The sequence below is a fragment of the Euprymna scolopes genome, chromosome 35 (assembly GCF_053919585.1).
Source record: "Euprymna scolopes isolate OS-2025 chromosome 35, ASM5391958v1, whole genome shotgun sequence".
Classification (NCBI taxonomy): Eukaryota; Metazoa; Mollusca; class Cephalopoda; order Sepiida; family Sepiolidae; genus Euprymna; species Euprymna scolopes.
Window position 1 is genome coordinate 29300043 of NC_136516.1, and position 18464 is coordinate 29318506.

The 18464-nt window shown below is 31.7% G+C and overlaps 1 protein-coding gene across 1 annotated transcript in view; it reads right to left on the reverse strand.

Moving 5' to 3' along the window:
- Window positions 1-18464, reverse strand: part of LOC145259773 (NAD-dependent protein deacetylase sirtuin-1-like) — a 43774-nt gene that overhangs the window by 10618 nt on the left and 14692 nt on the right. Inside the window, exons 5-10 of the mRNA XM_080117521.1 lie at window positions 17765-17917; window positions 16831-16978; window positions 15276-15355; window positions 7164-7350; window positions 3287-3700; window positions 370-492 (exon numbers count right to left, since the gene is read on the reverse strand). Coding sequence (XP_079973647.1) covers window positions 370-492; window positions 3287-3700; window positions 7164-7350; window positions 15276-15355; window positions 16831-16978; window positions 17765-17917 — 1105 coding nt within the window. The remainder of the gene's footprint in view (window positions 1-369; window positions 493-3286; window positions 3701-7163; window positions 7351-15275; window positions 15356-16830; window positions 16979-17764; window positions 17918-18464) is intronic.

Below are 18464 nucleotides of genomic sequence, written 5' to 3' on the forward strand. Positions count from 1 at the left end.
ATTTAAATTTGTAGCAACTTAATTGTTTTTCAAACAATAAATATTCTGGCTTCTTAGTGTAAAAGTATTTGTGAACTAAATATTCTTAAAATCATTTTCCCATTCTCTTGTATAACATGTTTGAATTCACTTCTCCTGTATTATTATATGCACTTAAATTCTATTTTAGCTTTTTTAATAACATCCAAAAAAATAGTAGACAGCCAAATACATTCAAAGATAATAAATTGCATCCGTAGATGGTTAACTATATCTGATGACAACTGACAGCTGCATCTCAACAGCTAAATGATATATTATAGATGTTAGTCTTTATACATGGATAATATAAGAAAATCAAACAATCACAAAAGAAACATCGAAACAAACCTTTCAAATGTCTTGCCAAACTTTGTTTACGGTGTTTATTTTTCTTCCATAATCTTTTTAAATGGTCGATATTTTCTCCATTTTCTTCCATTTTACATATTTCATTCATTCTTTCGTGTGACTCTGAAATTAAAAATAATGAAAAAAAAAAAATTTTACTCTTTATTTTCACTTTAGGCACAAATCCAACACAGCAAAAACCTAAAATCATTAGCAACAAAATGAATATAAGTTAAATATTGTTTGCTTTTTGATGATCACTGCGGTTTTAAAACGTGTGTGTGTGTGTGTGTGTGCGCATGCTTAATCCAAAATAATCTTTTTATCTAATCTAATTACGTTTTTGAAATAGTGTCCCACACTACAAATTCCTATATTTCAATCTATTTTTAGAAGAATAAAACAGATGCAAATCATAAATGTTGTATTAATTCATTCAAAGAATGTTTACAGAATATTTCTAATCAATAACAAGAAAATTACAATACATAAAAAAACTACCCATAATTAATGTAGTTTGCTTGAAGCATTGTTTAACACGTATATAAGAGTAATTTATAAAAGGCAATACAATGCAGAGGTGTAACGGATAGACACAAACTGGAGCAAATTAAAACATAACGGCTATGTGGATTTACTTTTCATTAATACAAAATATATGTATTAATATTTTTAATACTTTTATAACATTTTATATTTACTTGAGTTAGTGCAGTTCCATTCGATAAATTTCAAGAACATCCTTTTCTCAGATACATGTTCAACTTTATAGAGACATTTCACTCCAAAGTTAATATTTTCTTCACAAAATTATGTCTATGCATATAAAAATAGTCCTATTTAAAGGAAAAAAGGCCACTAATTATAATGGTGGGATTAATATAGGGTTTTAAGTTGTTTTTCATAAAAAAGCAAAATCTAAATTGAAAACTTTAGTGAATTTTTGTCCCATTATCAAATTGTGTTTCCGTATTTTACATGGACCAAACATTGTAAAGATTTAATATTAACTGTTGAAATAAATCTTAAGCCGTCAAAGTGTTTTTGATAGGTAAAGTTTCAGCTGAAAAGCTAACTTGATCTAATAATTGTTTCCATTATCAAAAGCTGACATTACATTTGTAAGGATTTTTCACTTGTTTGAAGCTTACATTTTTAGTTATAAAATAACTCCTGGACCAATAGCACATAAAGACGGCAATTTTTAAAAATTTCCAACAGACTTTGGATGACTATAATTTAGTGGCTAATTGTGCTATTAAACTAAATTTCATATCATTGTTTTTGTTATGCAAAGATTTATGTGTCCACACTAAAAGTTTTAAGATATAATGAAGATTTTGGTTAGGGATACCTAATAAAAAGGTGGAAAAAAAAATACATAAAAAAATAGGGGTTTTGGAATTCAGCATAAAAATAGGATCCAAAATCAGATCTTTTTGAAACACAAACCAGGGATTTGAATATCTTCCAAAGATTTTTTTTTTTAATGTTTTTAATGAATCAAGAGAGGTAAATTGCAGATTAATTTACGAGAGTTTTCTCCCCTTATTATCAAAGAAATAGATAATCTCAGACTCCTAGATTTTACAATAGTTTTTATAAAATTTATACGTATGACAATGTCCACTCGAATTTATACGTATGACAATGTCCACTCGAATTGAATTGGCTCCACGTGAATTTGCAGCATCATAATTCAAGGCAACCTATTCACATCTGTCTATGGCTGACTGCTCAGTAGACGGCAGCAACTCGGTTCTATTATTGAACGCTGAAGGTGCTACAATTTCAAGTCAGCTTAAACTGTCATGAGCCAAGTTCTCTACTTGCAGCATCTCAGTAACGACGCCAAAAAATCAAGTCAATTGCTCTTACTCACCAATACATAACTTTGATAAATACACATTGAATTATTATTGAAATTAAAAATAAAATAAACAAAACCTAAAACAATTTTTTAAATACATTTCCAAAAATTTTTTAAATTGTAAACATGACTATATTTTCAATTATTTTTTTCTAAACTTTTCACCTGGCAACATGCCTCCGTCCATTCAAAGCTGGGAAAATAAACTTTTAAAAGAGTTACGTTTGCTTTGGACAAATAATGTAGTGATATATTTTTAAAAATAAGTCTTGTTTTTCTTGGTCTATTGGCTAGGAGCTGCACTTCATCTTTTCTATCTTTGATCAGACTGAAGAAATTTTTAATTTTGTTTCAATCCATTGCCTCTATTTGGGAAACTGAATTTTCTCCACAAAATAATCGTGTTCAACTCTGCTCTTGTGGGGAGACGAGCAAGTAAGAACAAAACATACAACGGGGGTTGAGGGAGGGGGGGTCTGGAAAACAATTTTTTTTTTTTTTTAGCAAGATGAGAGAATTTTTGATACGATGCAGCTATGTTTAATGATGAAAGGAATGCAAGAGGAAAAACAAAAATAATTTTTGCTGGAATTGTTTAAAAGAAATTATAGTTATAACTGATAAAAATGGGGTTACATCACACTGATAAATTTTGCAGTAAGCAGGCAATATGATTATAATTGGTATCTTATCACAGATATTTTCATGGAAAAATTTTGAGATAAAGTCAATTTAAAAAACGTTTATGCCTTGTTTGCTATTGAAAAGGTTATTGAATGATGTCCATTTATATAACACTCGTTTTCTTTTGCCTACCCCTACCAACTGAACCTGACACCTCAACTGTTCTACATCTAACTCAAGAACTTTCATCAATTCTTTTAACATGGCCACACCAACAGAGTCTCCTGTTTTGCACACAGTTTCTCATATTGCCTACATTTATACTTCTAAGATCAATCGTATCATTCTCATATCATTTCTCTGTGTGTAAAACATGTATTCAACCCACACTGGCCAGACACCCTATTGAGAAGATGGACATACCTGAATAATTTGAAGTCTTTTGTTCGGTGCAAGATACGTTTTCTGTGCTCTTTTTATATAAAGACAAATCTTCTTGTCCGTTTTCTGATAACTTTGTATCATTTTCCATAACGTTGTTAATCGAATTTCCTTTAGAGTTTTCCATCTTATTTTCCATGTCTTTGTCCACCACCTGACTATCCAGTGACTTTTCTGCCAATTTTGTTGCCGGGTTTGAAATCTCCAACTGATCTTTTGTGACTTGTACAGAAACAGGACCAGGATCACAAAAGGGTTTTCTCCATTCGCCACCGAGACGTTTACAGAGGTCGTTAACAATAATATCACCATCACCAAGCAGTTCAACATCGAACGTCATATGGCTGAGTGGTTCTCGATTGATCAGGATTTGAGGAACATGGGCAGGAATGTAATCTGAGAGAAACAAAACAGAAAAATAAACGATTAAATTTTTCTTCTTCTTTTTACCAATCCCTCGACTCACAAGATATATCTCTATAAAAGTTACATAAACAAAGTAAGGTTTGCATTCACAGGATACAAAAGAATCTTTACTGTTTATATAATAATGCTCAATAATAAATAGAGACATTCGTTTAATGTTGCAGTCATAGCTTTAATAAGCTCAACATTCTCAGGACAACAAGTTAATTCTTTACGCTTTCATTATGGAATAAACCAAATTGCCACTTGTAAGGATTACCTGACTAAATTCAAAATATTTTTAACATACTTACTGTTAAACTTTCTGTTGCAATGTTTTTGATATATTGAGGGCTAAGACAACAGCATATTCTTTTCATTGTTTTGACTCTCGAGTGTGTATCCGTTGATATCTTATATGCTGTTATATAGAGTGATGTGGTTCTCGGTTGATTAACTGTGTCAGATATATACTCGAGAGCCAAAACAATTAAAAGAATATACGGGATACGGCAGACGCACATGTAATGAGGGTAAAAAGAAATGAAATGGGGATTTAAAAACTCCCAAAAGGAGAGGGAGAGAAGGGTTTGTTTTTTTTATCAAACATTTATTTCAGGCAGACAAGTTTTCTGCATAGGGGTATGACTCGTCAAGGTCCCAGTAAGGTTCAAATTTCCTTTTTATTGCAAAAAAGGTTGAAACAAGAAACGGCAATTGGTTCACATGAGACAAGCGGGATGCAAAATAAACACAAGAATCGAACGCGGTAAAATTGCGAGAAAGAACGAGACAAACACTTCCAAATAATATAAAATAAATTTATTAAAGATAGGGAAAGAAAAATTTAACAAAAAAAATATATTCAACATTTATGGGGTTTGGGATATTTCTAAACATGTAAACTGAGCGAAAATCCTGACTAAATTCAAAATATTTTTAACATACTTACTGTTAAACTTTCTGTTGCAATATTTTTGATATATTGAGAGGGTATGATTACAGAAAGTTGGAAGGTTCTACTTGTGAAAGAAACTGCCCAATCAAATGAAGCCACATTCTGCTAGCAACTAATCAGAAACCAGAATTGCTCCATAAAAATATTGAATCTTTCAGCATTCATGCACTTGATTTTTCACGTTCAACACAAGGAATTTGCTCTCCGTCTGCAGACTTACAATCCGACACTTGTACAGATGGATTTCCCAATGGAAAACCCTATTCTTACAATTCAATGCTTCTCTGAATAACGACTGCCATTTTGTTTGGAACAAGATTTTTTTCTCCTCCTAAAACTAAAAATGGCTTTCAATTCAAAACTTTCATATATTTAAATTTCTAATGTCATCAAATCGAGGTTAAATCAGTTAAAAATATGAAATTTCTGCTGTCGTGTTGCCACATTTAAATTGGTCAGACATTGCATGGTTGACAATGATTAGGTGTCGGGTAAGGAATCATATCATTGTCTAATAAAGTCACTTTTTTAAACAGTAAATACACATACATATAGCATTTACATATAGATATGCAAATATTAGGTGATAAATTTTAAATATTTTTTAACATACTTATCATGTAGGTGACTATATGGGAACTTTAAAACAAAAATAGCAGAAATAGCCCACAAAACATACAATATGTTTTAACAATTTCAATGAACTTTTTCATGTGTCATATTGTACAACTCACATTGATAGCAAATAATTATCATATTTGGTTTCATTTCTGTTTTACATGCTGGTATGCATGGAACGGCTTTCAGAAATTTACTTCAAAACTGATCTCTGGCCAAGTTTTTATGTATTTTTTTAGGTTCATTTTTATCACTCCCATGTTTTTCTTTTTTTCAATGTGACTATACCATCAAAGTCTCCTGTTCTTCACACATTTCTCTATATTATCCAGATTTAATCTTCCTCTGATATCATATCCAAGCCTATCTTTAAGACTCAGATTACACAGAAGGTCGATAAATAGCAATCAGAAATAGCAGGAGAATGTTCAAAGAGTTTGCAACTCAATGGTTCTGATCTTTCTTTCTGCCAGCAGAGCATTACTATTGTCAACCAAGGAAAGAGTCTATCAGCCATATGCAGTATGATGATATATAGAAGTGTAACATGCCATTGAGGGTTGAGGACGTGTTGCATAGAAATATGAGAATGATACAATGGATGCATAATGCAAGTCTTAAAGACAAGCTTAGATCTAGTGACCTCAGAAGAAAACTAAATCTGAGGAGTATAGGGAGATGTGTGCAGAACAGAAGACTTTGATGGTATGGCCACATTGAAAAATAGGAATGAGAGTTATTATGGTTAGATGTAGACCAGATGAGATAGCAAGATCAGTTGATAGGGAAAAGCCAAGGAAAATATGGGAGGAAGTGGTGATAATAGATTTGAGAGAAAGTGATAAATAACTTGGCCAGACGTGGGTTAGTCTGGAATTTCTTTAAGTCATCCAAGGTATGCCATCATGTAAAACAGACATTAAAGTGAATATGATGATGTCCTCCCATCTCTGACAACATTGAAGGATATTTCCGTTCCTCCCTGTTTGTTTTTATGTTAACAGACGGCAGTTTGTGAATCTTAAAAATAACCATTTCTTTTATTTCTTTCTCAACATTGTTCATAAAGTCAGACTTCCATTTTTCTTTTTTTTAATTGTCGTTTCACCCCAAATAAGGCACAGGGTCACTTAGTCATAAGGAGCTACTATTTGGGACCAGATTTGTAGGGATACAATTTATGGAATTGGCCAGCAAGATGTCTGTTCACATTACACTTGAATTCCTGCATTTCAGTATAATCAGGGAAGCAGAGGCTCGGGAGGGAATTCCAAAGTGCAGCAATCCAGAGAAAAAAGCTATTTGAATAGAAGGCTTTATGGCATCTAGGGATCCCTACAGTATAGGGGTGTAATTTTACTGCTTGTCAAGTTTGTTGAGAGTATTGTCGTTGAGGTGGATACTAGTGCTCGGAGTCCGTCAGAGTAATTGCTATTGAAATACTTGTTAAACAGGCACAAGGATAGCACATTTCGGCAATGGGACAAAGATTGGAGTTTAGTTGATAGTTCAGGACCTATTAGGTTGGAAACCTTTTTTGGGACCCTGTCTAGGAGTGAGAGACTAGTGGCAGATGCACTAGCCCAGATATGGTAACAATACTCCATGCATGGTCAAACAGTGGTCTTGTTTGAATAAAACTAATGGCTATTTTTTTTTAATTTCAAATAAATTTTAAGCTGTTAAAACCCACACTTTTGTTTTAAATGAAGTTGCTTCTCTAGATGAAGCAAAAAGGAGCCCTCTTCTTTGCTCTAGCAAAAGTAGAATACTTATTTCTGAAAGTAGAATACTTATTTCTGAAAGGCTCTGAAAAACTCTGCAAGTAGAGATTCATTGCGTGCATGTGAGTGTTAAAAGAGAAAACGTAATACTTACTAGGAATTAATGCAACTGGCCGAACTTTCATTGATGAACCAATAACAATTAATAAATCGCACTGTTCTTTATCTTCAGCCATTTGATAGTGGAAAAGTTCTGGAAGGTTTTCTCCAAAAAACACAATATCTGGCTTCATAATTGCTGTCGGACATTCAGGCGGACATTTTGGACATTTAGGAATCACCTGAAAAGATTTGCATCACTCGTTTACAAAACAAAAACCCAATTGTATTTTGTTTTTTTAATTTTTTCTAAAAATCTAAAAATATTACCCATTAAATTTCTCAAAAGGCTTCAATAACAGAATTACATTTCCCTCAGAAGACAGAGAAATTCTCCATTATAATAAAGAGCAACGTGTATACATATAACTGTTTTGTCACAGGAAAGTACATGTAAAATCTGCCAAGCAAACAGATTTCAAATATTCAAAGGAATTGAGAAAGCAAATCAATTTCCAGAATGAAACCGATTTCTTGTTTTTGCTTCCTATACAGATTTTCCTTTTGTTTTTTTCTTACACTGCCCAGTTTGAAATGTTTTCTTTATTTCTTATGTAACATTGCAAATTCAGATGTTATTTTATATATATATGAATATTAATTCAAACTGTGGGGAAGCATATTTTTTGCCACTTTGATGGAAGGTGTACACTCATATTTAAAACCATATAAAATAGTGGAAACATTTGTTGCTATAAAAGAACATGGTTTACCGTATGTACACAATATCAGAGAAAAAAAAACACAAAAAAATATCACCACTTCTGAAGTTACAAGTTATATACTTTGGTAGAATCTTTTTTTTTTTTTTTTTTTTGCCCCAGTATTTTGGTATTAGTGGGATAATTAAATCGCATAATTTGATATTCAAATGAATTTTTTTGTTGTTGTACAATAAATATATGCAATCTACGTTGGACAAAAGGTGGATTACAGAACAATTCTTTTATGGTTTAGAAATTCCCGCAGGTGAACTTACGTCCCTTGAAACAGAGTTACCTACCTTGGTGAAACATTTCATCCTAGGAAATTCTTTAAATATATAAAATTGGGTGCTTGTCTATAACTCCAGGGTCCTATCTACGAGTTAAATAGAACATTGATTTACAGACTATTGATTTAAACATATATGTGTACAAGACAAATTAATCTATGAACCATTCGTATACAAAATAGAATCTATTAAATATGTGAAAATATTCAGAACTTTAAAGATAAAAACCATTTACAAAATAAATGGATTCAGTATTAAATAAAGAAAAGATTTTTTTAAAGAAGGTTGTTGTGCTGTAAGTCCTTAATCTTATGGAAGAAACAAAAATATTCAGGAAACATTTGGTTCAGAAACTAATAAACAAAAACAAATGAGGTTTTGAGAACGAGTTTCACTAAAAGGCAAAGCTATTTTTTTTATTTTTATATTTTAGCCCATGTAGCTCTAAAAAGTCAGCAATATAGCACACACACACACACCCATTTGAAAACTGGAGACCCCTGCTGTAAAACATAGTCAAACAACCTACAGGGAGATATAAGTCAGGCCAAGAAAGTTTTGTTTTGTTTACACATTTTGTTTAAAAAGTTTGTAACATTTTTTTTTTTTATAAATCACTAAAGTTTATAAAACAAAACATTTTCCTAAAAAAATCTGCAAAAGCAAGACTATGTATATTATTTTATTTTCAACCAGAAGTGAAAGAAACTATGGAGTTAAAATGTATCCTTTTTTCATCATTTCTGATTCTAGGGTGTTTCAAGTATAATAGAGCCATAAGTTCTGCTATTAGAATAAAGTAATTCTGCTTTAATCAAGGTAAGGGGGAAATATTTTATTTGTCAAAGAAAATAAACTTTTTTTTTTCTTTGTTAATCGACAAACTTTAAGTATTTCATTTTGGAACTTTGGAGATGAAGATTGAGAATTTAAATTATTCAAAATATTCTCATCTTTGTCATTATTTTTACGTTCAAACAATGTAACCCACGATCTTATCCCGGTGCATCTTTTTAAACTTGGGATCCCCACAAGGCTATCAGTTATAACCGATTGTTTATCAATGGCTAAAAGGTGCGATCCTTACTGTCAGCAATAATAGATAAAAATAACTAAAAAATTAAAATTAACATGACTGTAGGAACGAAAACAATCTACTCTCGTAGATTAAATAAAAGATTCAGTTTGAAATTTTATGTAGATTTAACATAAAGATTCCCAATTTCGAAAAGATGCATCTGAAGAAAATCATCTAAAATATTGTGAAAAGATAATCTGAATAATCTAAATAATGCAAAATTTAAATATTCGTTTTTGTTTACATCATTTATTTTTTAATGTATGACAAGCAGTAGCGATGCATTATCAGTGAAGAGTTACTTCCCCTTGAACTGAAATATTAAAAATATGAACAAATCCAAGATGGTCAAAATAAACAAGTTTAATATCTTATTGTCTTAGCGTTTTTTAAATAATTTCTTGTCAATTAACAGAGTTGTATTTCGGAATTCAGTCAGATATTATAGTAAAGTAAAACAGATTAATATGTATCGCTATTTCTTTGTGTAAAACCAAATTTTTATGCAAAATGTGCGACCTCATCATTTTGTGTGTAAATTATGTGTAAATATAAGAAATGGTCAAAAGCGAGAAAATAACTAATGGAAGTAACGTCATTTTGCAATTGTTTAGTATTTTTAGATTTACACAAATATTATATTTCTTCAAAAATACAAATTCATTATTGTAAGATATTTATGTATTTATTTGTTTAATGGGTTAATATTTTTTGCTTATACAATAAATATGTGTATTCAAATGGCTAATATCAATAAGTTCTACGTCATCGGATTCATATTTTAGGGATTAAACTGTCATTAAAAACCCAAGATACTAGTATCAAATTTTTATCATACATTTTTTAATTGGTGTTAATTTTAATATTATACAGATGGCAATAGTCATTTTTATATTTTATTAAAATAATAGCATGGATATCCGGCGTTGCCCGGGTGTGGAGAGGTGGTATAGTAAAGCTATTATTGGGCACCCCCCCCCCCAAAAAAAAACAACTAAAATAATAGCAAGTGAAAAAAGAGAGAAATAGCTGCCGCAGCCAGGCTCGAACCTGTAAAGCGAAAGGAAAAGAAGGTGAAAAAAAAGCAAACGCTTTAGCTGTTTTGCCCACAGTGCACTAGTGATGTCAAGAGCCTTTGAAATAACAATGTCAATGTTGACGTAAAAACTAACCTTCCTTGCAAAAAACAGTCTAGTTGATGGTCAAAGAATGAATCTTTCTGGCCAATTTTTACATATTTGTCATCCGAGAGATCAATCTTTCTAACAATATCAATTTTTCAGTGTTCAGTATGTGTACCGAAAGTTTTTGGCAGACATACAAATACACACACATACTAACACACATTTTGCTTTTTATATGATAGACTAGTGGGGGTACCCGGTGTTGCCCAGGTATGTCAAAGTGGTGTAGTAAGGAACCCGGGTGGAGAGAGATGTTAAAAAAAAAAAAGAAAAAAAAAAAAAGTGGTAGTAGGCAGGCAGGCCCGAACCCATAATGTGAAGGAGGAAAAGAAGGTGAAAAAAAACCTAATGTCTTAGCTGATGCGCTCATGGTGAAACTAGAAGTCGCTAGCGTTGGAATTAAGGGTAGTCAATCAAAAGGAGATGATGACTTGCAAAAATGTTGACGAAAAAAACAGCCCATCCTTGTAGAAAAAAAGCCAAGTTGAGGGTGAAAGAATTAATGTTTGTGGCCAATTTTTCGATATTTGTTGTCTGAGATTTCGAGCTTCCAAATGATACTGATCTCGTCAGAATCAGTCGTGTGTGTCGAAAGGTTTTGGCAGACATACAAACACACACTACCTTTTATATTGTAGACTAGCGGGGGTACCCGGCATTGCCCAGGTGTTTGGAGGTGTGTGTGTAAGGCGGGGGGGGGGGTAAAGAATAAGCGAAGTAATAACCCTGTTTAAACTTAAGAAAAAAAAATAAATAAATAATTGGAAAAAAAAACAAAAAAAAACAGCGAATGGATGTAAAATTTCTTTAAAAAATTGGATAAAAAAAAAAAAAAAAAAAAAAAAACACCGAAAAACGAAAAAAAAAAATAGTATAAATAGCCTTGTTTCAATATAAAAAGTTTAAAAATCAAAAAGAAAAAAAAACAGCGAACAGACATAAAACTTCTTTTAAAAAATCGGATAAACAAAAACCAAAAAAAAGGGGGGGAAAAAAAATACAGCGAAAAGCGGAAAAAAAAAATGGTATAAATAACCTTGTTTCAATATTAAGTTTAAAAATCGAAAAAAAAATATTTGATAACTGGGATTGAACCTGCAACACTGTCAATTAATCAAAAAATAAAAAAAAATGTTTTGGTAAGTAAGTATGAGGATCGAACCCTTGAGGCAAAGTTGTAAATTAAAGTCTGAAAAAAAAAAAAAAAAAAAAAAAAAAAAGTGACGGTTTTAACCATTGGGCCACCGCGAGATGCTAACGGAAAGATGGTTGAATTTATTTAATTACTTGGATTTGGCAGGTGCACGTTTTAATGACTTAATGAGGTCAACTTTGACTGCGGGATAATATTTCATTTACTGCGGGAACGTTTATTTTTATTTTTATTTTCCCAAGACGTTGGGGGTAGGGGGAAACAGCTCCACTTGTCCAAATTGAATAGCAATTGTTTGATATATGGAAAATATTTCCACATTGATCAAAGCTGATTGCTTTTGGACATTTCCAGCGATCAAGACCGGAAAAATACCACCAGAATGAGTGTCGCTTTTATCATAGGAAAAGGCCTAATCCACATGCGGCGAGCGAAAACTGTTGAATATTTATCTTCCCGAAGTCGAGCAAATTAAATAGATAGGCGAGCGCCGTTGTTAACTCTGAGATATTACGATTTATATGTGATATAAAAAGTTTTAAGTTGTTAACCGACCGACCGCTTCTCTGAAAAAAGCCTTTTGTAGACATACAGAAAAAGTGAACACACATACACACATACATTTTTGCTTTTATATTTATAGATTAAACAGCATCAAATCAGTCCATCTTGTTACAATTAATGGTGGATGTCACATAATCATCTATTTGTCAAAGTACATGTTTTTTTGTAATATTTTTTTTTTAATAATGTAGTAATATGTAACTAATTACGACATGATAATTAGGTAGATAACATTGCTGTTAGTTGAAATTGACATAAAGAGTAAGATACCATTGGTTTTTAATGAATACTCAATTTTTCAATTCCTTAAAGAAATCATCCAGATTTTCACTCAATTCATGTATTCTTATTACAAGTAAATGTCTTGCAAAATTTTGAGATCATTTGTTTTATGGTAGCCAACTTAGTTATTGCAGCATTATAACCTGAAAAAGTGTTGATACATTTGACTGCAGTTCAGATTACACAGCTAATTAAGGTTCTAAACTTGTTAGGAATTTTGTTAACATAATTTGTAAAAAAGTACGGGGAGTTTGCTGTCTAGGCTTTTAGATTGCCATCCAGTATACAAATTAAATTCAACCATTAGACTCAAGTTCATTCAATTGCCAGAAGTTACATAAACTGTAAAACTTGAAATAAGTTCAAGTCTTATGTTTGGGAATTTTTTAGATGAGGACTGATAATTTTTATTATTCAAACCGTTATTTTCATTTTTTATATTATTCTCACAACATTTTGGCTGATGTATCTTTTACATTCTTTTTATCCAACTCTGGGAATTTATACAGAATTCAAACAGGGTAACTTGCTCTTGTTCCATCAGCCATGACTAGGCAAAAGTGTTAATTTATTTTTAACACTAGTATTGTCTGCACTGAGGATTGAACTTTTAACCTCCAGAAAACAGTCAGAACTGATTAATACTTATCATTTATATTCATTACACCATGTAGTACTAAAAATACAATAATGAATTACTTAAGACTTCTACCCTGTCATAGCTCATGGAACGAGAGCAAACTACCTCCATGGTTTAAAGGGTCCCATTCAAAATTCCATACAGATTCCCGAGTTTAAGAAAAAGCAGGTTAAAGATTATATTGGCTGAATCATTAGAATAACATCCAAGATGAATAGTTTAAATAATTCAAATTCATGTCTTACAATGAGTACATGAAAGGTACTACTAAAATAGTTTCTGGTTAAGCAACGGCCAAACATCAATTTCCAGTGCTTAAATTCGCATATATTAAGTTCTAACACATCTCTATAAACTTCAGCCATTTATAGGCCTGACATCAAGATTAAGACACCATATTAATATTCAAAATAAAAAAAAACAATAACTTTGTAATGTACTAATTATATGTATGTAATTGATATCTTGATATTAAGTAATTTGCATATTGTGTTGCAAAATGCATCTCAATTAACTGTTCAGACCAATTAGATTTCAGGCACTCGAGAATAATAAATATTAAAAAGAAGAATTCAGGTTTACAGTTTCTTTAACTTCTAGTTGACTTTTGTGTACATACATAAAACCTGTAAACAAATGGATAAACTTTTTTAAATTAAACTATTCTAGTTGTTTTGTCACATGGTTGATTGATAGGGAAAAATTTTAAAGAAAAAGAGTGGGGTATATTAAATATTTATGTAGAATGCACTTTTTTACTTGCAAAAGTTTTAAAAAAAAAAAAAAAAAAAAAAAAAAAAAAATCGAAGAAATCAGAGACTGTGTGCCTGTTTACTAGTTCCCACCTCCCGCAAAGACAGGGTTAGATTTAAAATACTAAGTTCAAATTTTTTCTTTAAGTAAAAATTTTAAACAAACAAAATATTTAAGTATTTTTTTAAATTAAAATTATTCTGAATTTTTTGCTAATATTGTTCCTGTTCTCAGTCAGTAAAGGAGAAATCCTTCTAGACTGGGGCAATTTTTATGCATAATAAAATACAATCTTATAATTAGTTTTATTTCTAAAAATTATAATAAACAAAACATTGTTCCCCCACAAAGTTAGACACAAGATCAGTTTTTAAGGTAGGATGAGTCTTTTTTAAATAAAACTATTCATTTACGTTTTGCAATTTACAGAAATTAAGATTTCGGGTGCCAGGGTAACATCAGATAACTCTGCTATGATAAAGTATTAGATGAAATCAAATTTCCACCTAAGGATAATGATTAGGCAATTTATATTTGGAAGGAAAGTAACTATTTTTACCCTTTGTTGCCTTGCTTGAGATAATGTGCATGTTAAAAAGTAGATTTATGTCTTTTGCTGGAGAGACTGAGATTTTTTTTTTTGATTTTTTACTTGCATTCACCCTTAACAAGGCATATCGCAACTTGGACGTAAGGGGCTACTATTTGGAACCATGCCTAGGAAAAATTAACAAGACGTTTGTTTACATTACATTTAAACTTCTGCATATCAGTCTTCAGGGAAGCAGGTAGCAAGAAGGGAATTACAAAATCAATCTGTTCAAGGAAAGAAACTATTAGAGTAGAAAGCCATTTGGCATTTAGGGGCCGCAACAAAGAGGTGTGATTTTGTTGCTAAGCGGGTTTGTCGGGGATATGTACATTGAAGGGGGACAAGTGCAACAAATTCATCAGAGCACATTCCATTAAAATACTTGTAAAAAAGGCACAGGAATACAACATTGGAGCAATGGAACTGGGGTTGGAGCTTAGTTGATAAAGTGGGACCTATTAGATTGAAAACTTTTTTGGATCCTATCCAAGACGGAGAGACTAGTGGCAGATACACCAGCCCAGATGTGGCAACAATACTATGCATGGGTGAATGGTGGCCTTGAAGAACTACATGATACTCTCAGGTGTGAGAAGTTTTCTAGCATGATAGAGGGAGCCCACCTTCCTTGCAGCAGCCTTCACAATGTCCTCAATATATTTGTTCCAGTTCATATTTCCTGTGAATGTTAAGCAGAGGAGTTTGAAGGAATATTCAGGAGAGACTGAAATTGTCTGTAAGGTTTCAGTTAGAAATTGCATTTTTTCATTGCTAAATGTTGAAAATGGTCAATTCTTGTTTTACTCTGAATTGATTTGCAAATATCTTTAAGAAAAAAATGAAAGAAAAAGAAAAAAAATAACTTACTTGTTGAAAAATATCTTCTCGAATCGATTCTGCACTTAACTTAGAAGAGCACTTCATGCAAGTGGCAGTTGCAAAAGAACCTGCAAGAGTAACAAACAATTAAGATAAACATATGATAAAATGGCACTGGTTGACAAGCTTCTGGCATTGACTTTTACTCCTGATCTGAAATGGAACACGTACATTAAGTCTGTTGCCAAGGTCGCTGGAAAAATGGTAGGATCCTTCTATCGCTCCAGAAGATATCTCACTGCTGATACAATTCTCTATCTATATAAGAGCCAATTATGTCCAAGGATGGAGTACTACTGCCACATTTGGGCAAGAGATGCTAAAAACAGCCTATCCTGCCTTGACAGAGTACAAAATAGACTTTGTGGCTTAGTGAGGGATGCCCTTTTCTCTTCCCTGCAACCTCTCTCCCAAAGAAGAGATGTTGCAAGCCTGTCTTTGTTTTATCGTTATTTCCATGGCAAGTTCTCATCTGAGCTCCAATCTCTGGTCCCCCCCCCTCGCCAATCTTTCATGAAAATCACCCGTCTACCTGAAACCACTGTCAATAATTTTCCCCATTCTTTCTGTGCCTAAATCAAAACGTAGATTCCATGAACAAAGTGCATGCCTGTGGAACTATCGTTTGCCTGTTTCCCACCTAACTTGGATGTCTTCAAGTCCAACAAACAAATTCCTGATAAACCGCCCTCTTAAGTAAGACACTTTATCAAATCTCCATTACTAACGATTACAACGATATTATCCCATTGATTACTGTACACACAATAACTTATCCCCAAGTGGCTTCCGGGCCTTGATAAGTGATGACTACCATGTAAAAAAAAAAAAAAGCTTGTGAACAAAATGCTACTGGAGTATGTACATAAATGATATCAGTGTTTGCGTATTGCATAATTAAAGACGGAGGAGGAGGAGGATGGAAGAACAAGATCTTATGACTGGTATTATCACAAAAGTTGAAGAAATACCAGTCAGCCACTTTTTCTCAGCAACAAACATCTAAGATATGCAATTTTGGGCTAGGTTAATGTTCCCACTCTCAAATGCCAGCTTTAATGTCAGCTGATTAACAAAATTGGTTTTACAAGATCCTAGCCAGGGGAATATAAGATCAATATATCTGAATTGCAAACGGGTGTTGTTTGTTTGAAACAATTTTGTTGCAGATTCATGCACGTATATTCTTAATTCAAGATTGCCATCCTAGGAGTTGGAGTTTTATGCAGCAAGTAATGTAATACTCAGTCTTGATGGACGCCTTGTGTTCGCAACCTCGCACAGATGAATAAAAACTAATTATTGTAGACAACATCTGACAACCTATTTGTCACTATGCAAAAGATGACATTCTGCCTTTCTAAGCTACAGGACAACATAGAACAATACACTTGCTTATTCATATGATAATATAGCACATGATTCAACCGACATCAGAGTACAAGATCCAACAGAGTATGGAATTAAACCAATATGACACAAAAAAAGAAAAAAAGAGGAAAGGATGAAAACAAAACAAAATTTGATATATTTGAATACTTACCATGACATTGAATAACTTTTCTGATGCCTGCCTGTTGTTCAAGTGTGTCAATATTCTGTGTATAATTATGAAGTAATCGATCGTGATCCTCAATCAATTTGATAAATTTATGGCACTTTGATGGTTCAAATTGACCAGGATAAATTTCCTAAAAAAAATTTCATACATAATTAAATACCTGAAATCAATTGAAACAATTTTCTTTTTAAAAGACAAATTTAATTCAAATGATTACTCAAATGTCACTCGACGTTTATTTAAACAAAGGGATGCACTCATCAACATTACAAAATTATAAAAAATGCATTTCAATATAAATTAAAAATTGCAGAAGCAACTTTCTACAAAAAAGATTATAATTATCACTGAAATAAAACTTTTTCACATTTCATTATATAGATTTAGCTGTACTGTGAAGAGCATGTATATCCTTAGCAAATTTTTAAGGTATTACAACATTTCTTGATTTAGCAAATTTTTTAAAATTTACATTTAATTCAGCAAATTTTAGAAAAATACTTTTGGCCCAGAATTACTCCATACTAAAAGCAGCAATTTAAAAAATATGTATGAGGTAAGTAGCCATGACAGAAACATGTCATATTCCAAAAATCACATAAATTGATCAAGTAGTTTTATTTTTAACTAAGAAAATCAAATTTTATAAATAAGCAAAAAGGGACTATCTTGCGTCGCCAGCTAAAAGAAGCAAAGGGAGATAATTCAAAATTGTGTGATCAGCATTGTTGATTAATAGCATAAAATTGTGGTTAAAAAGATTTTCTTTATAAAAATGAAATTATTTGATCAATTGATATGATTTTTGGAATATGATCTTTTTATTTTGTTACAGATATGTACATCATAAAAAACTTTCTGTATTTTGTTTTTTAATATGGGAACAATTTTGGGCAACCACAAAAAAATTTCTTACTTTAGCAAATTTAAAAAATGGCCTTGGGTCATTTCTGAAATAATTAATGTCAAACATCGCTTGGGGATCAGGCAAATCTGGAAAGTCCACAGCAAGACGAGCATAGATTCCATCACGGGATCGGAAATCAGGAATGCCACAGGAAACAGAAACCTTTAAGATTAAAGGAAAATGGAATTGATAACAATCTGATAATTTGAAATTAAATTTAAAATAAACAAAAAATGTAAACATGCTTTAAAAAATAAATTAATAAAACTGAACAGTAGCTCTGCAGCACTCTTTGCTAGTTCATAAAATTTAATTTTTTTTTTATTTTAAAATAATAGAAAAGTAATACAGTCATCTAAAACATAAAATCTTGATCTGTTTGTATAAATTCTATGAAAATTTTAGGTTATTTCAACAAGAATTGCCCAAATTATTGATTTGCAAAGTGATGTTGAATTCTTCAGGACACCCTGTAACGTTTGTTTAAATACTAAACAGATTAAATACATTAACTTATATTAATAGCATTGAGTACAGAAAAAGAGTAATAGAATTGGAGATAAGTTAATAACTTGTGCTCAAGAAGTGTAAGAGAATAGAATTTTTTTTTACTCTTATTGACTCAAAAGACATTATCATTGGAACATAAGGAGGCTACTATTAGGATCCCTAGTCTACATTAGGGAATTAAGCAGCAAGATGTCTATTT